The sequence below is a fragment of the Pogona vitticeps genome, chromosome 6, assembly GCF_051106095.1.
Source record: "Pogona vitticeps strain Pit_001003342236 chromosome 6, PviZW2.1, whole genome shotgun sequence".
In the NCBI taxonomy this organism is placed as follows: domain Eukaryota; kingdom Metazoa; phylum Chordata; class Lepidosauria; order Squamata; family Agamidae; genus Pogona; species Pogona vitticeps.
Genome location: NC_135788.1, coordinates 64,864,912 through 64,889,328, shown reverse-complemented (window position 1 = coordinate 64,889,328; position 24,417 = coordinate 64,864,912). Strand labels below are relative to the sequence as shown.

The window sequence follows — 24,417 nt, the reverse complement described above, 5'->3', positions numbered from 1 at the left end:
ATGTAGTTATTTTAAATGAAACGTATTCCCCCTGATTTTTCTCATACAGTAGGCTTTTTTTTAAAAAATGTTGCTTTCGGTTAGTCACCCATACCTGTATTCTTTTAACAATACAGTATTTATGTTACAGGATCTAGTTATGTATGCCTTTAAATCATAGTCATGTTGCTTGTTAAATGGTGACTTCTGCTTTACTGCATGCATATTTTATTATTACAAGCTACTTTGAGCTTGTTGTGGGGTAAGTGATACAGGTTTTCAATCAATCTCTTTATGAATGAAGCAATGTAAATAGGCCTTGACAATTGACAGCAGTTCTGCTCTCTCACAATGGTGCATAAATTGATATGAACAGTACTGAGTAGACCTTGGACAAAACACTCCTGTGATGGCGGTTTGTTTCAATACAGTATAATTCTCATTAACTGCAGTTGTCAATTACTGATTGTAGCAATTAATTGTCAATCCCATTTCTAAACATGCAGATCAAAGTCAAAACAGTGGCTTTCTGCCAGATGGGCAGTATATAAATTGAATGAAGGAATGAAGGAATCAATCAATCAATCAATCAATCAATCCATCATATAGTGAAAGGTAAATAACATTTCACTATTCATCTACTGTGAAATGGAAAACCTGGGCAATCCACAAATTTTTCCAAGGTCACAGAGGGAAATATTGCACAAATCTTGGCTTAAATTTCTTTTAAAAACCCACACATAGAAATGAAACATTAGCTAAAGCTATATTTCTTAATTATAAGTTTTCATATTAAAATGTTAGACAAGTTAAATGCAATTTCTTTGCCTTTCAGATTGATGAATGGTTTCTCACTAGAGCACAATAAAACAGTTCCTATTATAATGTGTACTATTTCAACCAGTATTTTAGAAAGTAATAATAAAACCAAACTTTTTATTTGATTAATTGAGTGTATATCTTATTTCCTGTTAGCACTGATAACTTGCAGATATTAAATGGATGGGTATTTTAAAGGTCTGGTATTTGGCAAAAATGTGATCCTACAAGGTAGGGACCACCTTTTATCGATTGCACATTTACTAGAACAAATTGAGTTTCCAAACCTTAATCCTTTAGGAGAAGCAGAAAAAGCAGAGAACAAAATCACTAGTATTATTCAGTTGACACTTGGTATTTGATAGAAATACGAGTCTGATTTTAGGTGTGAACAGGTTCTTCTCTAAAATAAAATATAAATAGTAATAAACTAAGATATTTTGGTTTATTGGTATTTGCATTTGCAAAATTCCTGAAAGTCCATGGTAGGAAGATGAATGTTGGATTATTTTTAACTATTTTTATCTTCTGGAAAGAAAGCCTGCTTATGCCATCTCTATGAATATCTAATAAGGAAGTAATTTCAAAGTAGCTTGCAATAATTACAGATTCTGCTGTTTCTTTAGAGGGATAGATAGATGTATTATTTTCATTGACAGAATGGAAAGGGAAAGGAGAAATCTTTAATGTGTCTCAGACTGTACCATAATGCTATAATCGTTTGGACATCAACAGCACACAATTTGACGTCTCATTGATTTCAATAATAGAAAAAGAGCTCAGCATATTTTACAGTGGCTCCAGTCATTCTTAGAGGGGAGAACCCAGTGGGTGTTGCTGGGGGACTCCTGTTCAACACTCTGGCCTTTGGGATCTGTTTTGCCTCCTATGCTATTTAACATCTATATGAAGCTGCTGAGGTTGTCCAGAGTTCTGGGGTTCAGTGTCACCAGTATGCTGGAGGCACCCAACTCTATCTCTCCTTCCCATCTTAATCCAAGGAAGCTGTCTCAGTTCTAAATCAATGCCTGGTGTTGGTAACGGATGGATGAGGGCAAATAAACTGAAACGCCATTCAGACAAGACAGAGGTGCTCCTGATCAGTCGAAAAACAAATCAAAGAAGAGGATTGCAACCTGTGCTGGATGAGGATACACTCCCTCTGAAAACACAGATGTGCAGCTTGGGGGGTGCTCCTGCATTCATCTCTGAGCCTGGATGCCCAGGTTTCAGTAGTGGCCAGGAGCGTCTTTGCACAGTTAAAACTAGTGCCACAGCTACATGTATTTCTTGAGAGGGCTGATCTGGTTAAGGTGGCGCATGCCTTAGTTACATCTCAACGAAATTACTGCGACACGCTTTACATGGGGTTGCCTTTGGAAAGTATTTGGAAACTCCAGAGGGTCCAAAACGCAGCAACCAGGTTATTGACTGGGGCTGGTTACAGAGATCATGTGAACCGCCATGTTACAGCAGCTCCACTGGCTTCCAATCCATTTCCAGGCACAATTCAAAGTGCTGTTTTTAACCTATAAAGCCCCAAATGGCTTGGGTCCAAGCTATCTAAAAGAGTGCATCTCCCCCATGAGCCTGCCTGGGCTTTAAGATTGTCAGGGAGGCCTCCCTCTCAGTCCTGCCATCTTCACGGGTGTGTTTGGCAGGGACACAGGAGTGGGTCTTCTTTGTTGCTGCTCCCAGACTCTGGAACTCCCTCCCATGGGAAGCTAGGCTGGTCCCATCATTGCTTTACTTCTGCAAGCAGGCAAAGACCTTTCTCTTCAGGCAGGTTTTTCCTTAATGACTGGTGTTCTGAGAGGGGTTTTTAAATGGATTATTGTGCTTTGTTTTAAATGTGTTTTAGTATTGCTGTTATTACTGTTTTTTTATGTAATGTTTGATTTTTTTAAAATATTTGTATAACTACTGTTTTTAGTTTTTAAATATTGTCTTTTTAATGTTATAAGATGCCCTGGGTTCTTTTTAAGGAGAAAGGCAGGAAATGTTTAATAACTAACTAACTAACTAACCAACTAACTAAACAAACAAACAAACAAACAAACAAACAAACAAACAAACAAACAAACCTTAACTGTTCCATTAGAACAAATGGGACCTTAGTGCATTTTTGTTGCTTCAAATGCTAGTAAATATCAGAACGGTAGGGGGAATAGCTAAATCCCCCGTACATGTCTGAGTTCAATAGGAATTACTCCCACATAAACATGTTGAAGTATCAGCAAAATATGGCAACACAGTTAAGGGATCATCAATTTTATTAAACCTTTGCTCCTCAAATTAGTGGATTATTTTTGTTAACTTCATGAAACTGTCAGATCACAGCTTCTCCTTAGTCCCAGAAGAGACTGCAACTTTTAGTAAAAGGGTGTTAGAATTTAAGCAATGAGGTCCAGTGTCTGCGTGGCTCCAGACCTTCTTGTATTCCTCAAGAGGATGCAGATGGTAAGGAGCAGCACCGCCATCCTCCAGACTGTCTTGATTTATACTTCAGATGGCATAGGAATGCTAGCAGCAGAAAAGCCTATTAGTCATCATGATCAGTTTTTGTGGCTAGTGTGCTACAAGTCTACAGTAGGGGGGAGGCAATGTATTATGTACAGAGGCACCACCCAAAGTGCCTTAGGGTGGTTCCCATCAGTTGAATCAGGAAACAAATGGTTGCGCTGGACATGCAGAACACCTCACCCCTGGAACAGACTAGCGAAATGTGTTCTATGTAGCATTTTCTTTGATCACCCACACTTTAGTAAATGCAAACATGTTGCATTGCTGACTGGGTCAACGTATAGGCAACATATTGCATTTAAAAAGAAAATAGTATGTTAGATTTCTATTCTAGTCTATCTGATATATGTATAAACCTAAAGAAATTTGCTGCAGGAATGTTCACAGTCTTTGGCAACACTTACATCTGTGAACAAACATTTTCCAAGATGAAAACTGAGAAATCAAAGTATAGGTCATGTACATGACATTTTAAGGGTATCTATCATATAATTAAAAGCGAAATCAACCCTGAGTGCTCACTGGAAGGACAGATCCTGAAGCTGAGGCTCCAGTACTTTGGCCATCTCATGAGAAGAGAAGACTCCTTGGAAAAAACCTTGATGTTAGGAAAGTGTGACGGCAAGAGGAGAAGGGGACGACTGAGGATGAGATGGCTGGACAGTGTCTGCGAAGCAACCAACATGAATTTGACACAACTCCGGGAGGCAGGAGAGCCTGGCGTGCTCTGGTCCATGGGATCACGAAGAGTCGGACACGACTAAACAACGACGAATCCACAAAAGCGATTTGAACGGAATGGATTTTCATCATCAAGCGAGGCACCACTGTATATATCGTTATATATATTATATAAAGATGTATACAGTGGTGCCTCATTTGACGACGATAATCCATTCCGTTCAAATCACTTTTAAGCAAAATCGTTGTCAAGCGAAATTTAAAAAACCATTAGAATGCATTAGAAACCGGTTAATGTGTTCTAATGGGTGAAATACCTCATCGTCCAGCGAAGATCCTGCATAGGGCGGTCATTTTCCAGTGCCTGTAAAAACAGCGGGGAGCCATTTTGCACAGCGGGTGACCATTTTGCGACCCGCCAATCAGCTGTTGGAAAATCATCGCTATGCGATGATCGGTTCCCGAAACAGGGAACCGATCGTCATGAAACAAAAAAAAGCCCATAGGAACATCATTTTGCAATCGCAATAGCGATTGCAAAAAAACCATCATAAAGTGGATTCATCATTTAATGAGATAATCGTTAAGCTGGGCACCACTGTATATATAAAAAGCTATTATATATTGATTTATATTTATATATATAGTAACCCTATCTAGGTATTGGGCACTCTAACGCAGCCCCCAGGTCCCAGAAGGTTGGGGACCCTTGCTTTATAGTGCTTAAATGATGCAATAGTGGAAATGTATTTAGAAAAAAATATACAGTGGTGCCTCGCATAAGGACGATAATCTGTGCAGCAAAAATCGCTGCAAAGCAATTTCATTGCTATGCGATTTTAAAAAGCCCATAGGAATGCATTGAAACCCCTTCAATGCGTTCCTATGGGCTTAAAACTCACCTTAAAGCGAAAATCCTCCATACGGCGCCCATTTTCACTGCCCGGTAAGCAAGGAATCTGTCCCTAAACACAGCGGTTTCGCTATGCGGTTTCGTCGTTAAACGGGGCTCCCGTTAAGCGAGGCACCACTGTATTTTTAAAAATTAAAACTGTTTTTGCTTCAGAATAGGACAGAGGGTGTTATCTGTAGTAACTGCTGGACCACACCCACCTTTACATATCACTACTGATGTGTAGGAAAAACACCTCACAACCCCTCATAGAAGTCATCTAGGCAATCACACAGCAAGGGAACCATATTTATTTGGGCCAATCCTAATCATTCCAAATAAACAGTAGGTTTCAACCTTAAGCTAATATGGGAGTGTATGGTTGGTCCCTATTAGGGTTGGGTGGAACACTCAAACAAGAATGCCATGCACTCAGTGTTTTTAGAGCAATCCTAACTGTTCCAGCAGGGGGTTACAGAATGGAATAAACTCCCATGTAGCCATCCTCTCTCAGTTCCAAAGATAAAAATGTGTCTTTTGTTCTGTATCATGACAAAAGGATTTGAACTGTTGTACAAGGAAGCAATATCTTTTGTTGTCAATACCTACTTTTATTGAGCTCTCACAAGTACAACTGAAGTTGCACAAGTTAGTGTGTGTCAAGGTTTTTGAGTCTGAAATCCACGTAGACATACATAACAGTGTTTACATGCATGCCTCTTACTGTGTGGTTTTCTTTCTTGAGAGGAGAACAGTCTGTTTATGCCACAGTCTTATAAAGGAAACTCTCGAACACCTCAACTCAAAACATGTGGCCACAAATAAAAGTGGAATAGTATTTAACGGGCATGCAAAAGTCAAGTGGTGTATCCACAAAGAGTAATTTTGCAGAAAACCTCATTCTGGATGAGTTTGTACCTAGCCCCTTAGATACCTCGCAAAGTAAAAATATCTCTCCTTTTGTACTCATAGTCAATTGATTTTATTCCATTCCCCTCCCATAGTAGCTTTAGAATCTGTGAGTTATTTCTGAGGCTAAGCAAAAAGAAACAAAAAAAACTTACATACTGTGTACAGTGGGGTCTTGACTTGAGAACTTAATGTGTATTGGAAGGCGGTTCTCAAGTCAAAAAGTTCTCAGGTCAAATCTGCATTTCCCATAGGATGGCAATTAAGCCTTGACAGCAAAGTGTTTTCAAAAGGCAGCAGGTCAAGAGGCAAAATTCAAGTGAGGCTGCCTTTGAAAGCCAATCAAAAGAGAAGCATCTTCAGTATCCTCTTTAAAATGGGGAGAGCAGGGCCAGGTGCAGCTTAACTGGCAGCTGATTCCAGAAAGATGGTGCCACTACCAAGAAGGCCTGATTTATTGTTGATGATTTTCTGGCCTCCATCAGAGTGGCCACCTGGAGGTGCATAGCCTCGGAGGATCTGGTGGTGTGGGAGGATGACCTTAGGAAAATATGCTCCAGTTTGTCTATTCCACTTCTATCCTAGTATTATTTTATCTGTTCTTATATTCAGTTTGGTTTTCTATATAAACTGCCCAGAATAGTGTTTTGCACTAATGGGGCAATATAGAAATGAAACGAAATAAATAAATAAATAAATAGTATGTTAACCTGATTTCCTATACGACAAAGCAAATCTTGAGAGTAGCAGATTACAAATAAGAAGAGATAGGAAAATTTACCTTTTTTAAACAACTATTCGAAGAGCCTCATAGGTCTTTAACTGGTTTCTGTGCTGGTGCTACTACTGTCCTCACAGATCTGCCAGTTTTAGATGGTTTCTAGGATTGTAGCTTTGACTGAACAGATATGGGCAAAAAAAATTCAAGTAGCAGAATATTGGTGGGAGCAGGAAAACACACAGAAGGCAATGGGCAAAAATGCAGCATCTAGGGAATGAATCAGTCACAGATAGTTGCACAAATCATTTTAAGCACAAGCACATCAAGAATTCTGAAAACCTTATGTGCTATTCTCTGCTGTTCAAAAAGCTTTAACAAAATTCTACCTGAAATTACTTTGTTGTTATATTAAGGGTTGAAATTGAACCAGCCCTAACCCTTTCTAGCATCTGTAAACCCCATGTGCCTCTCTAATAGACCCCTGACAGAGCTGCCTCTGTATTGGGACTTAACAGCTCATTTTGGTGGTAGGTGCCTTGCTGATACTGAATCACATGAAAGTGTGTAAGAAGGCAAGGGAGGTTTTCCCTGGAAAAAATTCAATGTGGCTGCCTTACAGTACTAATCCTTGGGCATTCCCTTCAAGCCAGTATAGTAGAATTATTAATATGCTGGAAGCACTTGGTTCCTACTGACATTGCAGCTTCCACCACTGAACAAAAAATAGAAAAAAGCAGCTATATGACAATATAGTTCTAATTTTTATGCAAACAAATTGGACTCCTTTTTTTAAGTACTTGCAAACAGTGCAGATTTTAGTGGTCCCTATCCTTTTGCTACAGCAGGCCCACTTAATGAGTCGAACATAAATTCACAAAGGTCTGTTCTAGCTAAGACTAGCAGTAAGATACCAACCTGCAAGTTTTCTACACCTAAATTCTAACTGTCAGCCCCACTGCAGTTTTGCACAACTAATAGTTTTTCACAAAACATTTTGACAGTATCACAAAGCCAGTGCTATTTTTAAGGAAGTTTTTCAATAAGAAAATGTTCATTTATTGATAAACATTGACCTCCACCTTTGACCTCATTCTCGGCTGCTTTCACTTTCATGCAGTGGACACAGAGAGGTCAGTGTTTGGTGTTATATCATCTGATTTAAATGTGAACATTTTCAGATAAAGGGTCTCTGTGATAACGTTTAAAAGCTACTCCCACCTTTTTTCTATATAACATTTTTTGTTTTCTGCAAAATGATAGAAAAACAAGGGAAGGGTAAGAGTGGAAGAGCATGTCATTCAAAGGTGTTCTAAAACCCAGTGAATTGGGTAGTTGATTTGTGTAATAAGTCTCAGCTGAAGCTGCTCTGTGTAATTCTGGATTGTGCATGACTCACACAGGAAGCAGGAAGTAGCAATACTTGAGCAGATACAGAGCAGCAGGTGGAGAAACATTAACAATGACATTGAACAACACTTTAAAGGGCAGATGTTTGCACAATTTGGGGGACAGATGTCCCACTGAAACTAGTTAATTCCCCTTGAAAATAAAGGCTGAAAATACTCCTGAAAAACACGTCACGCCCAGCTCCCTTTTAACCTTGATTTGCTTGGTTTGATTGACATGGTGAACAGTTAAGTAAGGTCACATTACCTGGCTTTCTGATTATATCAATTAACATTGGATGTTTGTTTGCTTGTTTGTTTTTGGTCTGTATTTAGCCTGGGTTATTGCACCAGCAAAACACACTGCTGACGTGTTGTGCTGTCTCACAGTATTTGATATTATGGGCAAGTCCAGGGCAACATTCTGACCCATTTGCATAACAATTATTAGCCTGATGGACTGTTACAATTGCCTGACCCTTATGTTATTGTCTGATCTGTACAGCTTTGTTGCGTAGTAGTTTGATACCCTGTTTCCCTGAAAATAAGACCTAACCTGAAAATAAGCCCTAGTTTGATTTTTCAGGATGGTGGTAATATAAGCCCTACCCCAAATATAAGCCCCAGTTAAGGGAAACCCCGCCCTCCACCATTGTGCAGCAACCAGAAGAAGATGACATGGCTGTATTTGAATAAATGTAGATTGCTGTACATGAAAAAAGTAAAACATCCTCTGAAAATAAGCCCTAATGTATTTTTGGAGCAAAAATTAATATAAGACCCTGTCTTATTTTCGGGAAAACACAATAGATGACAAGCTCCAAGGCCTGAAAGGCTGAGCTCAACAGATATATTTTAGCTGTTGACTCTAGACCCTGACCCACCAGGTGCCATCCTGACTTTATTCATGGCTTTCAGTGGCACTTTTATCTTTCTTTAGTGTATACAAATGACTTAGGTGTACATATGTATGCATTGGCTCTTGGGGAAAAGTCAGATAGGCAGGTTTAGAGAAACCTAGTTTACACATATACATGCAAGGCTGAAGAAAAACATAAAATTATAAAAAAAGGGGGGGAGAGGACTTTACCAGAGATCCTATTCTCCTTTGAATTTGTATGCTACCTATTACTGTATTGTGTACACAGACTGGCATGAAAAGTGATAATTAAAAAAATAGTCTGATACTTTCAATGATGTTCATTTTCTTAATAGTTTGTTATTTTATATATTTGGCCAGGAAATACAGGCCAAGTGTATACCGTATTTTTCGCTCCATAAGACGCACCTTTCCATAAGACGCACCAATTTTTAGGAGAAGAAAAAATGAAAATATAATCTGTTTTCTTCGCTCCATAAGATGCACAGACTTTTCACCCCCCTGTTTTGTGGGGAAAAAGTGTGTCTTATGGTGCGAAAAATACGGTACTTTTCTCCTGACAATGTGAAACTGAAAGTCCCTAAGGAATCCTTAACTTTCTACATCACATCTGAATCTTAATAACACAGTATATATAGATATGTACTGACAACATTCTTTCAGAAAAAAACACATTTTCCAACAATATTGCTTTGCTCTTTAAATGATTCTTCTATTCATAACTACTTTCTAAATCTTTTTTGGAGTAGCAGGATTTAGGCATACAGTTGGATCCCACTAGTTTTAAAATGACTTGAAACCATCCCTAATCTATAGCACATAATGAGTGAAACCAGGATGTATGTTGAAGGATGTTCTGTTCACATCACCTCAGGTTGTGTCAATTCATATTGAATCAAGTCAGGATGCATCAGCAATACCCCTATCAGTTCTTATTCCTGAGAGGAGTAGATTTGATTTTAAGTAGATTTGGACAGCAAATGTCTCAGCTGTAACAAATGTATATAATGAGGAGATATCTATGAAAAACAGCTACTTTTTTTAAATCCCCAGAAAGCCCACACCTTTTGTTATTGGGATATACATTTTTCTACTATGGTTTACTACTAAATTGCTAATTTTAAATCAGACACAGATTTCCTGGATTTAGAAGGACATAATATTTTTTTTAAAAAAAACACTGAACAGGTCATTATAGTCCATGAGGGAGACAAAGCTTTTATGTGCCATACAGGTACACACACTATAATTTGTATTTGCCATTTCATTGTTTCTTCTTGGTTTTCATTTTACAACAATCAAAGTGCATCTAACAGTTGGTCCAAACATTCAGAAACCACCTTGTACAATCCTCAAAATGGGATTGTGTCCCTTTAGAATTCTCATGAGGAATTGTTTGTTTGCATTTGTGTGCTTTTCAACAATTCACCTTGTGTGGAATGCCTGGATGCCAGGTGAAGCATCTCTGTCAAGTAAGCTTTCCATCTGAAGAAAAAAATGGGAACAAATTGGGTTGCAACAATGCATTCAACTTTAGTATGTGGCTCCTTAGCAATGCTCATTCTCTGGACAAAGCAAAGAAAGAAGGAAGGGAAGGAGATGCTGATTTAAAACTGAAACAATTGCATTTTGAGTTATTCCTGTGATAGAACTCTGAAGCTGTGCTGGGTATATCCAGATAGTTAGAGGATAAGCATTTAATGGTCTCTTATACTCTTTGAAGTGAATTCACATCTGGATGAGTCCTTCCCAAACTCAATTACATTAAAATTCAACTGGTAGATTACACTAACAATAATATTTCAATACCATTTTTGTATTTTAAAAACTGCTGCCTAAATCTGTACTGAATGATATCTATGTAAATTGTGTCCTGCAGAAGGAAAAGATACTTTGGTCATATTCCGCTTTGACTATCATCTATCCAAAGTGGAATCATTTTAATGGATATCAACAGAATTTTTAAAGCATTTGGACTGCACATTGTAAAAGATTATTCAGTGCTGTTTGAGAATTTAAGAATAACTACATTTCCAGTGACATTTCTATCACAAAGTCAATTAGCAATGTGTTGCTATCAAAACCCTTACTTTTTGCTCTTTTCTTCCTATTTTCAGCTGGTTAATAACCCTCTAGCAAGTCAAGCGGCAGCAGCAGCGGCAGCCGCCGCCATGGGCTCAATAGCAAGCTCACAGGCCTTTGGCAATGCACTCTCCGGTCTTCAGGGGGTCACAGGTCAACTAGTCACTAATGCACAAGGACAGGTGAGTGGAAGATGAGGGGAAACAGTGAATTTATATGGCACGTTGATTTTGGAGTCAAAATGAATTCTGTATGCATGACAGCAATGGGTTGAGAAACAAATAAATAATGGTTCTGTGCAAAAGAGAAGTAAAAAATGGTAGAACCAGCTGGTTGAACCTGACCATAATCAATCAAACTTGCATTACTAATTGCAGTTGTGAATATATGGTAAATTTATTTCAATGAGTTCATTCTACAACTAATTCTGGATCCAGCCCATTATTTAATAAAAGAACAAACATTTGATTTGATCATATCTATTTTTTCAAAGCAATTTAGAAATATTTCTTTGTAGCGTGTGTGTTTATGACAGGCAAATATATACATGAATTATGCTATAGCAGACAGACTAGACAGCTAAACCCTTAGACCTTGGTCCTACATTGCTATATTTGCTGTTTTAGATATTTTACTTTTTGTATGTCTAGTATGGCTCTTTGTAGTGCAAACCAGTCTTTTAAGTTTTGTATGGCGTGATGCCGTAACAATAAAGTATGTATGTATATATACATGAATTACTATAACATCAAAAGAGCCCGACAGATCTCCATTATTATTTGAATTAGGTAAGTGCCAAGATGCATTGGCTGAAATCTTGTAGCTTAGCATAGTAAGTCACAACTAGAGTAGATCATTAAATCAATGGGGATTTGGTGAGTCAGCTCCTCCATAAGTTCCATTGATCTAACTGGCCTACTCTAGTTGTGACTTACTACACTATGAAACAGTATTCCAGTTCAGTATTTAAGTTCAAAATTGCCAAGAATGGCATAAATAAATCATCTTGAAATGAGATTTACAGATAATTTGAGGTGCTTTGAGAATCAGATGCTGATCAAATGATCAAGGCAAATTTAAGCATTTTCAGAATCCATTATTTCAGTGGGAGTGAGTTGGCACCTGCTAACCCTTCCTGCTGGAATAAAAGAGACAATCAGTCTAGCCTGACAAATAATGCTCAGAATAAGCTTTCTCCCAAATTCAGTGGGGCTTACTTGCTTTACATACAATTGTGGTCTGTCTCAAAATTAGTCTCATAAGGGCTTCATGTGATCTGGATTCCACCTACTGTTTTCATTTAGAATCACTGAATGCCAGCAAGATTGTGGCCAGAACCAGAACAGTAAGAAACAAAAGGGTGTTGTCAGTTTGCTCAGGAAAAATTATACAGAAGTACAAAGCTCTTACTGGTAGGGGTTCTATCAATAATATTAAGTCAGAGCTGATATTGTTCTCCTAACTAGTGATTGTAAATGTGTGTTTCCTCAATTCTTGGAATATAATTGATATATGCCACAGCAATAAATTCTTAACTCTCTTTTTTTTATTATTTGACACCAGCAATCTGTCTAACTGTGACTGAAATAGCATTTATTTTCTGCTTTTCAATGGTTTTTTAAATATTAAAAAGGAACACCCTCAAGTCTAATGATTGTTTTAGGGATCTGCTTTATTTTTGTCATCATCAACATAAAGCATGTGCAAAGATGCATCTGGTGTTCGTGCTCTTCATATAAGTCCCACAAGGGGAAAAATGCTGACCTTGTTATATTTACTGGGTGGGTACAGAATTGTTCCATCACTACCCCGAGGGTTGAACGATGAAGCTTGTCAAAGTGAGGCCTTATCTAATGAATCATCTTATCGCAGGTGCACACCACACATATTAAAGGAGGATTGCACGACCAGTGTGCCCTCTACAATAACCTTTCAGTGTCTACTTTAACCCTTGTTTCAATCCCTTTTCATCAAAGGATCATTTTATGCAGCCAGCTTTAAATGGAGGCTCTCAAAAGCCTATTAAGATTTCTGTTAGGAACAGAGTATTGGAATGGAAGAAAAGTTGGTTATAATACCTATAACTCATAGTCAGATCAGCTCCATCTAGAAAGCTTGCTTGTTTATATCTATGCTTCAGAAACAGTGCAAACTCTCCTTTCACAGGAGGCACCAGGCACATGGGGTGTAAATTTAAGGCCCTGAGATATAAAACCATGACAGCTTGTCAGTTGAAGGGGTTTTTCCTCCCACCTTTTTCAGGCTCTTCCAGGAAGACAAATAATTGGAGTGTGTTGGTAAACTGTTGGGCAAACACATCAGTTCTGTGTTTGAGTAACAGTGTGTAAGAGACTTTATAGCAGTACTGAATATGTATTTATACACCATGTTCGATTAGTTCTACAGGTTCCGGTGGAGGGTGAGATCTTTCCACACCACAACTATATAAGTCCATGGAATAGTCATTTTACAGAAGGTGACCAGGGATAACTTGGTTTTGGGGGTACAATTCTGTATAAATAAAGGTTTGAAATAAAGAAAAGACACTGGCATCGGCCTAAGCAGTGTCCAGTACTGGGCTGATAAAATTTCAGTGACAAAGAAACGAAAGTAATATTGTATGTAGGAAGTGTGTGCTCAGATGGGGAGAAAGGAGGGCATCTGATATCATTAGGATAGGCTGCTTTGCTGGGAATGACCTCCCTTAAAGGACCCTTTCTGTCCATGTGGGAATTACTCCAACTGAGCCCAAAAAAACGCGGGCGTGGATCAGGATCAGGCTGGTTCACAATCTCCCATATGATGTGTGGTCACTGGGAAATACTGTAGCTCACATTGAACCATACCACAAGCAGTCCAAAAGGTGAACTGTTTCCCCATCTTGTTGCAACCTATTTGCAGGTTTTCACTTTTTTAGAGTTTGGTGTAAACTAGAGGATAATTAGAAGCCACGGCACTGTCAAATGATAAAAGACATCTCTCTCCCTTGGCATGTTTTTCTTCACCTCTGTATTTTGCATTTTAGTGTACTTTGCTTTGTGATTGGTCATCAGAAGTTAAATATGGGCTTAATTTGCAAGTTTGATTGCTGAGGCAAGAATCTCTGAGGAACTTCCATCATCAGAGTGAAAATATGCTACTAGCAGGAACTAAACATGCTCTGAATGTCTACTTTGATATTTTGGAGAGGTTGGAGGGAAGTTTGTGTTATGTGTTTTTCTTTCATTAACTGTGTCCCTTGAGGTCAAATTCCATTGTCCCAATTAATGGCTGAAATTCTATTGCTCAATCCAGTAATTTCCATTGGAGTAAGTCAATTGATTCAGTGGGGATTTGGTAAACCAACACCTCTGTGAATTCCATTGATTCATATGGTCTACTCTAGTTGTGATTTACTTTAGTGTAGTACGTATATTGTAAAAGGAGATTCCAGAGGGAAAGAGAATAACAACTGCAGATTAGACCACTTTAATATTGCAGTCCAAGGTAGGACGGAAGCTGGTTTAGATTTCTGGCCAATTCCTATTAACAAAGAAGTTATAGTCACATGCAGAGGACCTGTGGTCAATGCCATGCATACAAACATGTTGTATGTCTAACTACCTTTGGACACATACACATATTTTTCACATTAAATCTATGCTAGAAGTTAAGACATTCACATATATGTTGCATCTCTGATAGAAAATATTTGTTAGAAGTTAGGGAGGAAATGATTTATGCTGAGATGTCTTGCTTGTTGTCACACCTGCTCTGAGGGAATTTATATCTATAGGAATGCCATAGCCTGGCAATTGAATGAGAAGCAAGGAACTGAAAGGCAGAAGTTGCTTTAAAAGAAACAAGTGAGGAGGAGAGGCTAATTAAAATTCCAATTGTTGCTGCACTCTAACAAGTCTGACACTGTGGAGTAGGATGGTCACACACACCTTGTTAATAAGATAGTCCTCCATTTGAGGAGAGGCCACGTGCCCTTTGATAGGAATGTAGTCATAAGAACATAAGAAGAGCCCTGCTGGATCAGGTCAAGGGCCCATCTAGTCCAGCTTCCTGGACCTGAGGCAACTAGAATCCTGTCTCCTGATGCCCCTCACCCGCATCTAGCATTTGGAGGCACCTTCCTTCTAAGGCTGGAGATTATACATCCCCATTATGCCTTGTAACCTGTGATGGACTTTTCCTTCAGAAATCTGTCCAATCCCCTTTTAAAGGCATCTAGGCCAGATGCCATCACCACATCCTGTGGCAAGGGGTTCCACAGACTAACAAGACGCTGGATAAAGATATATTTTCTTTTGTCTCTTTTGTGTGTTCTCACTCTCCCAACACTCAGTTTGAGTGGATGTCCCCTCATTAGAAGGACTGTCCAGTCCAAGTCTGATTTAAAAATAAGGAACTATGAGGAGCAAGTTAATGGACCTAGAAATCCCCTGTCCAGAGGGAGCCCCTGCCCATCAGACTCAGCTGGCACACAAGCCACTTGGTCATTGTCTTCCCCACTTCAGCGAAATACATTGTAGCCCTGTTTTAATACTTTTTAAATTTAAAAATATTATTTTGCATCTCTACATACAAATTAACATGTGAAATGTTATACAAATTGCTGCCCTCTTTGTCCTCCTTTTAAGTGGTCACACATTTAAGTGGTCGAACAACTATAGATGGATTTTGTATATTTTAAAAATACCAGGTCTAAGGGAAACAACCTGCAGAGGCACTGGAGTGCAACAGTTTGGCAGCATTAACTTCTGGATTCTCAGTAAAAAGGGAGTGAATGAATTAGGTCAGTTCCAAAGAAAATAGTATAGAAGTATCAAAGGTGTAGTGCATGTTAGCGAGCAAAAGCCATGTGAGCAAAATCTTTTGCTCTATATCTATTGGCTAATTTTCCCACAAAACTGCATTAATTCTGGTATAATAGTCTGGACTAGGAGACGTCAATCGAACACCATCTTAACCAATTCCTTTTACATGATTCTGCATAACAAAAATATTAAGGCTAGAACTTCTCACCAATCACTTCTAAGGAGCACTGGAACTAGATTATACAGATGATATCTGGATGAGAATTGTTGAAATATTTGCATATGGTTAAAAGTGAAACGTCCTTTTACTGGACACCAAGAGAACATCCATAGTCTGATGCCTATTCCGTCCTGTAATTTAACTGCACAGGGGATTCCTACACTTGGACTATCTGAAGGACTAAATGCATGCTCTGCTTCATTGATGAGGAAATCTTTTTGCTTGAGAAAGAAGAGAGGCTAATTAACAAACATTAACTGCCTTCCGGGTGGTTTAATCCACAGTTAGTTTGCAAACTAAGCAGGTAGGGTAGTGTCACTGAGCCAGTTGGATAATGGGAGTACTTTTGTTCTCATTATTCTGATGAGAGGGCACCCATTGGCCCTCTTAGCGTCTTGATGGTAAATGGTGCTAATAAGGCCTGATGGTTCTCTGCTCCTAACAAGCCTCTCAGCAGCTGAGAGTGATTACAATGGAGATAGATTTGATGGGATGCGCTTGCTTTTGTAGTGTTTCAGCTGCTGACACTCTGCGACATAATCAGGTCACAGAGCCGGTCACAGCCATCAGCAAAAGCCGTAGCTCTAGCCCTCATTATTAAAGTGTATTATTCAGTCCCAGGCCTTCCTCACACTGCCAAGGGCCTTTTCATTTCTTTTATATACATATAATATCTATACGTCTCTCCCGCCTTGCCGCTCCTTTCTGGTTAAGCATCAGGTACCAGCTAATAAAATGAAATACTTCATCAGCTAAAAGGCTAGTATATTTCAAAGCAAAAGAAAAAAAGAAGCCCATTTCAAACCCAGCGAAGGGAATCACAATTAAATAAGAAGGAGCTTTTTTTTGTCACCATGCACACTACATGGTACAATGTAATATGTCATGTGCAATAAAAAGAGTGGAAGGAATTACAAAATAGGATTTGACTCTCTTTATGGATTGATTTGTAAAGTACCAAAGCACATTGCCTTTGAAGAGACTCTGGGTGACCACTTTTTCATGTGCCGGGGTCCTGTTTCCTCACAACTGCTTTTATTTTCCACTAGCACTACAAATATTTTTTCATTGACTAAAGGTGGGGGAGTAGTTCTGACAATACACTCTGGAGTAGTTCCACAGCAATCGATATGAGATTCTGATTCTTCTCCTCACCCCCATGAAATCAGGCTGGTGTGAGAGGAAGCACTATATGCACTCATCCAATTTCTACATCTGTTACACAGGTTTTGCAAGTTTTAACAACCTATTTGACCAGAGGTACAGAAGAGATTTGCACCTATAAAATCACGTCCATCACATTCTAAATAATGCTGTTAGCCTGACAATAATGTTTTAAATGTTATCTGTTTTTATTTGAATTTTAGTCTAGCTAGATGGCCTGGAGTGCCACTTTGGGCAGAAAAAAATGTGTGTGGGGGGGTTTAAAATTATTAAAGAAGTATTACTAACAAAATATCTTTAAAATTATTGCCCATCCCAATTAGCCACAATATTTACCTAAATTATTATAATAATTAAAATATTATGAATGAATATCTGTAATTATACTGTGACCATAATAAATCATTTATTTATTTATTTATTTATTTGTTTATTTGTTTATTTATTTATTTATTTATTGCCCCACTTTTTAAAAAGTACCCAAGGCGATTTACATCCTTGAAAGACAATATTTAAAGCTGAAAATAATGAGTATACAACAGTGGTTTCCATCAGTAAAAAAAAGATATTTAATGCTAAGAACAATGCATATAAAGGGCATCTTACATCATTAAAAGATAATATTAAGGCTAAAAAATAATTATGCAAATACAAAAAAGGAATAAATGCCACACTGAGAGATGGTGAACTCAAGTAGTACTAAAAGTCCAGTCAGAGCATTAATGTACAGTGGTGCTTCACAAGGCAATGTTAATTCATTCCGCAAAAATCGCTGTCTTGCGAAAACATTGTCTTGCGAATGCAGTTCCCCATTGGAATGCATTTAAATCTATTTAATGCGTTCCAGTGGGGAAAAATGTCATCTTGCAAAAATCGTCCATAGAAAACATTATCTTGCGAAACGCATTTCCCCATTGGAATGCATTGAACTCTATTTAATGCTTTCCAATGAGGGGAAAAACCGTCTTGCGACGCATCGGTTTAAAAAAAAACCGTCTTGCGAAACACGATCCCCCAATCAAATGCATTGAAATCTATTTAATGCGTTCCAATGGGGGGGGCGAAACTGTCTTGTGAATCATCGGGTTTTAAAAAAAAGTCTTGCAAAGCATAGACCCAAACATAGTCTTGTGAAAATCGTCCATAGGAAAAACCATCTTGCGAAGCGCAACAGCGATCGCAAAAACCCATCGTCTTGTGGATTAATTGTCCCGTGAGGCAATCGTCTTGCGAGGCACCACTGTATAAGAATCCATCTAAAGATTACTAATGAAGCACCCACATGGGCAGTCGCTCATGTAGGCAGTCAATGAGGGAAGGCTTGCCTGAAGAGAAACATATTTGGCCAGTCTGGCCTCCTGTGGGAGGGAGTTCCAAAGTCTGGGAGCAGCAGCAGAGAAGACTCTCTCCTATGTCTTCATCAGACACACCTATGAGAGTGGTGGACAGAGAGAAAGGCTTCTCCTGATGATCTTAATACCCAGGCCAGCTCATAATGGGTGACATAGTCTTTGAGATTGCTTGAACCCAGGCCATGTAGGGCTTTATAAATTAAAACCAGCACTTTAAATTATGCCCAGAATCTGATCAGCAGCCAGTGGAGCTGCTGTAACAGGGGGGTTATTTGATCCCTGTAACTAGCCCCAGTCAGCAATCTGGCTGCTGCATATTGGACCCACTGACATTTCCTGACATTTTCCATTGGCAGCCTCACATAGAGCAAGTTACAGTAATCCAGCCAGAACAGGGCATGTATGACAGTGGCCAGATCAGATCTCTCCAGAAACGGACATAGCTAGCATACTAATTTTAATTGTGCAAATGCACTCCTGGCTACTGCCAAAAGCTAGGCATCTAGGCTCAGGGATGAATCCAGGAGCAGCCCCAAGCTGCACATCTCTGTTTCCAGGGGGAGTGTAACCCCGTCCAGTACAGGCTGCATCCCTGCTCCTTAATCTGCCTTTTTTGATGACCAGAAGCTCCTCTGTCTTGTCTGGATTAAGTTTCTGTTTATTCACCCTCATTTACTCCATTACTGATACCAGACTCTGATTTAGAGCCTAAACAGTTCCCTCAGATTTAGATAGAGAGATAGAGTTGGGTGTCATCAGCATACTGGTGACCCCGAACTCCAAAGCTCCAGACAATTTCTCCCAGAGGTTTCATGTAGATTTTAAATAACACAGGAGACAAAACAGAATCCTGAGGGACCCCACAGGTCAGCAGTCAGGGTGTCGAATAGGAATCCCCCAGCACCACCTTCCGAGTTCTCACCTTCAGAAAGGACTGGGGCCACCATAAAGCAATGCCCCCAAGTTCCATTCTAGAGAGATGGATCAGGAGGATACTACAATTAATATTATTGAATGCTGCTGAGAGGTCCAGCAACACCAACAGGGACACAGATCCCCTATCTAGTTCTCGGTGTAGGTCGTACACTAAGGTGACCAAAGCAGTTGCTCTCTCAAAACCAGGGCTGAAGTCAGACTGAAATGGAACTAGATGATCTATCTCATTCAGGATCCTCTGGTGCTGGATGCACTGTTGAATTACCTGAAATTACAATTGGGAAACATCAAAAACACCTGTTTTTCCTCACTACCCGCCACAGCATAGGGACTAGCCAAGCTAAGTCCCATGCCCGCCACAGAGCCTCTGAAGCTCAAGAAGCAGGCCCCTTCTGATATTGTCTAGAAATATGTCCAAACCTGCATCCGAGAGGTGGACACCATCACTGTGAAAGAGAGCAGCATTGCACAATTGAATCCTGTGGTGACAAACCACAGAGCCAAGGCCGCCAATGCAGACACCTCTACACACTTCATGATTAACGTGGTGCTGGGCCATGTTAACATCAACAACGCTCCAGGCGCCACACCAGGCTAGCCGCGGAATGATTGTGGACCACACGATCCACATACCAGGATACCTGGCATCCAACCTTTTCAGGTCTCGTAGAATGTCCAGGACCAATGCCTTACTCAAGGCAAATCATTGCTGCCCAGATGAATCAGCAAGACATCTGGCAGGGACTGGTCAAACGCTGTCAGCCGAGCAAACTGGACCCAAAGCAAGCCATGCATGCCTCTCCAAGAAACATGAGCATGGGCATCAAGCCCCAAGTCAATCCCCAAGTGGGACTTGGCAGCATAACATTCTGCCCAATAGACAAAGCTATGGCCAACGATCATCAGGTGTCTTTGATCTCCAGTCCCCGTGGCACCTGAAACAAGAGAAGAACCCCTGCCTACAAATTAGGTAAGGTTCTGATATACCTTTGGTAGCAAGAAGAAGACCAACAACCCAATTGCTTTATTTGCTCGGTACTATACCCAAGGGTGGCTGCTGTGGAAGCTTTAACTCCTATCCTATCTAAGGCCAGGTCCGTGAGCTTCCAAAATTGATACCTCGTCAATGGTGTCTTGTCAGCATGCTGTAAAAAGTATCCAGGCTCTTGGCCTCTATTTGCCAAGAAGGCCGGGGTGACCTCCACGGGGCATATAGGCCTAATACCACATTGCCCTAGGACCAATAACCTCCCTTTGCCCTTCCAATCAGCTTTCGATCTTATTGTAATTTTCAAACTGCTATCCTGAATAATAACATCACCCTGCTGCAGTGCATATCTAGAGGTGTCTGCCTTTCCCTTTGCCACCAACTCACTGACCCGAAGGGCACCAAAAAAGGCTATCAAAGCAGCTGCTTTAAGTAAAGCCACTTCATATTGGTCCGTGCACAGGTTTTCCCATTGATCACATAGTTGTTCAAGAAGGAGTGGGGAGATAGCTGTCCTGGAATCATACACCCTTCCCCCCTCTCCTTAGACCATCCTTCCAGCATTTTCCGTATCCTGTAATCCCCAGTAAAATCCCTATGGCCGTTAATCTTAGCATAAAAAGCCAGCGCCAACAGTTTACCCTGAATAGTGCTCGGCGCCAGCCCCTTTCTGTGAAGAAAAACCATGAACTGCTGTAAGTGTTCTACAGGAGCCAGTTATAATTGCTCCAGTGCCATAGAAGCCCTAAACTCCTTAAACTCGCCACTTGTAACTAGATAACCCTTCCTAGTCCTGGGCGCTAATACCATACCTATCGCTCGTGATGCTTCCTCACGCCAATCTGCCAGACCTCTGGTAGAATAGCTTCTAGCAGCTCCCTGGCATCTGGAGCTAGCTCCCTGAACCGATCAATCTGTTGGCGTGAAAGAGCATCAGCTATCCTATTGTCAACGCCAGGAACATGCCGTGCGTGCACCAGGACATTAAATTGCAAGGCCCGTAAAGTAAAGGCCCTGACTAACTCCATGACCCTATCAGATTGAGATGATAGCTCATTTATGATGCAAACAACAGCCTGGTTGTCACACCAAAAACGAACCACTAAATTGGACCATTCTGTGGCCCATAGCCAAACAGCCCCTACAACTGGAAAAAAAATATCAAGAAACATTAAATCCCTCATAATCTCCTGACTATGCCATTCCTCGGGCCAGGTGTCAGCACACCACCTTCCTCAGAAGTAAATTCTGAATCCCAAGGACCCAGCAGCATCAGAATGCACCTGAAATTCTGCCTTCAAGCTAATCTCTGATCTCCAAAAGGAGACACCATTAAACTCATTGATGAATCACTTCCACATGAGCAGATCTTCCTTCATACCCTTAGTCATTCTAGTCCTGTGCATCGGCTGTTTAAGGCCCTCATAGCAGAACAAAGGCGCCGCACAAAATCCTGTCCCGGAGCTACTACTCTACAAGTGAAATTTAAATGTCCCACTATCTCCTGCAGCTCATGAAGAGATGATTTTTTCTTGCCTAATAAATCATTAATTCTGGTTCTGAGATCGGCCAGCTTCTTGTGCGGCAGCCTAGAAGTTTGCTGGATGGTATCCAACTCGATACCCAGGAAGGTTAAAGACGTGGCTGGGCCTTCTGTCTTTTCTTCAGCCAGAGGCAAAACGAGTTCATTCGCTAACAACTGAAACTCTTCTAATATCCTAGAACACTTCCCAGAATTGCCCTGACCGCAGAAAAGGATATCATCCAAATAATGGGCTGTTGCATTACAACGCACACTTTGTCTGATTTTCCACTTGATAAATGTACTAAACTTTTCAAAGGCAGTGCAGGAAATCGAGCAACTCATGGGTAATGTTCTATCAATGTAAAATAATCCCTGAAACTGAAAAACTAATAGATTGAACTCAAGTGGGTAAACGGGCAAAATATGGAAAGCTGATTTCACATCACACTTCACCAGTTCCGTCCCCACTCCGCAGGCCCTGACCATATTAACTGTCTCATCAAACAAGGTGTATCTAACAGTACACAATTCTGAGGGAATGGAGTTGTTGACCAACACCCCCTCCGGGAAAGACAGATGATGGATAAGTTGAAACTCACCTGGTGCCTTTTTGGGAACTATCCCTAATGGGGAAACTCTCAAATTCTCCAAAGGCAGATAAAGAAAGGGGCCCTAACTTCTTTGTTGATTTTATCCAAAATGGGATCGAAGGTTATTCATGATGAAAGCTGTCCGTACCCCTAAGGCAGGGATATGAAAGCCATCATGAAAACCCTGAAGTAAATATATTGCCTCATCTGTCCTAGGATAGTCCTGCAGCCATACCTCTAAAACTTCAATTTTAATTGGGGTGGGTCACCTTGCCAGAGGTACCGCTATCCCCATTAGGCTTTTTTTCAGCCCCAGATCCTTTATTCTGGTGTTGGTTCCCTCCTTTGAAACAGGTAGCCTTTGGGTGTCCCCCCCCCCCGCAATTAAGGCACTTGTGACTAAGCTTACATGGGTTTCTGAAGCAGGAACCCTTGAAGTTAAAGTTGAAACAAAGCAGACGGGGTTGAACCGTGTGCCCTGCACCAGGGCGGGGAGTAGCTGAGGTAGCCAACTTCCTGTTCAAATGGCCACTATCAAATCCCCCAAGTCAGGTCTAGCTGGGGTCATATGTTGTAGCCAAATCCCAGGCTGAGGTTCATCCCAACATAAGTTGGGCTGAATGGCACTCCTCATTCTAAAAGCCTGGTCATATAGAAGCCAAGCCTGCCCTGCGAAATCCGTGTATGCCCTGTATATTATATCAAAATATTGCAATAAAGAATGAGCACGCCAGGGTTGAGCCTTAACTGCTACCCCAGCATAAATGATAAAGCCTGGGATCCAACTGGCCCATGTCCGATCGGGTTTTTTACGCCTACGTTTCTCTTTCTCCTTTTCATTGTCTTTATCAATGCCATTCGTCTCCATGTTGCAGTTTAAGAGGTCAAAAATCAATGTATTTTTCTTTTCAAATTTTTTCTTTCTTAGCAGGGGTCAAATGATCCCCCAGCGGCATAGAATAATCCCCATAAGGAAGGGAATCGAGTTGCACCCAGTATTGGGCACCAACGGATGTTGAAAAGCCCCCGAGCTGGGTCCTACACTAGATGTCCCCATTGAGGGCATAGCCAAATATGGCATGCCCCATCTGAGGGGTGGAATGCTGGCTGGAGACCAAGGTACACTGGGCGCCCTTGTGGGCAGTGCGTTGTAGGATGTGTATGCCGAGTATTGAAAGGGGGGCTCCGACCCAAGGCCAAGCAGTACAAGGTGAATGTGAGCTGTGTGCAGTAGAGGACTCACTGGAGGACCCGATGGAAGTCCTGGGGATATCACTAACCAAAGACGTGATGGGGCCAGCCTCTTCTGTGAAATCATGGTCATCACGAGCGGCAGCTGCTGTGTCAGGATTTCATGACACAGCGGTGTCAGGAAGTCCTGACACATGGTGTCCACACGGGCACTCCTCTGGTCTGTCAGGACTTTGCTGGAGGCCGAAGAACCCTCTGCCACAGACTGCTCCTCTCTTGCAGAAACGTGGGTGGGTTCCAACACAACAAAACAATCCATCAGATCTTGTGCCGACACCCTCAATTTGGTCTTTCTGCAACCTTTAGTCTCCCTATCTGAGCGGTGAGGGGATGCTTCCCTTTGTTGGAGCATCTGTGATGCAACCCTCTGCGCCTCAAGTGCAGATATTTTCTCCTGTAATTCTTGCCATATGGGCCAAAATTCCTCATTAGAGGAAGAATGCTCAGGAGAAACCTGTGGCACAGGCCTCTTTTTCATGGGAGCCTTGCCCTTGCTTGCCCCACGCCCCTTATGGGAAGCCATTACAATCTGTAGAAAATTTGCACACTAACCAGAAAAAATGACTATCACTAATAGTCACGGCTCACCCTGCTGAAAAGTAATCTGTTTACAAAACTGGAGCTTTAACCAAGTAACCCTATCAATTTGAAATCCCCCCTTACTATTATTATTATTCTTTTAATGTATATATAAAACAATGAGAGACGGATAGAA

General features: G+C 40.6%; 1 protein-coding gene across 3 annotated transcripts in view; it reads left to right on the top strand.

Moving 5' to 3' along the window:
* The window catches only part of POU6F2 (POU class 6 homeobox 2), a 414,737-nt gene that overhangs the window by 354,979 nt on the left and 35,341 nt on the right, over nucleotides 1–24,417 (top strand). For all 3 annotated transcript variants that reach the window (XM_073003768.2, XM_078377478.1, XM_073003767.2), the window contains one exon: nucleotides 10,907–11,053. In XM_073003768.2, the coding sequence (XP_072859869.1) occupies nucleotides 10,907–11,053 (147 nt within the window). The remainder of the gene's footprint in view (nucleotides 1–10,906; nucleotides 11,054–24,417) is intronic.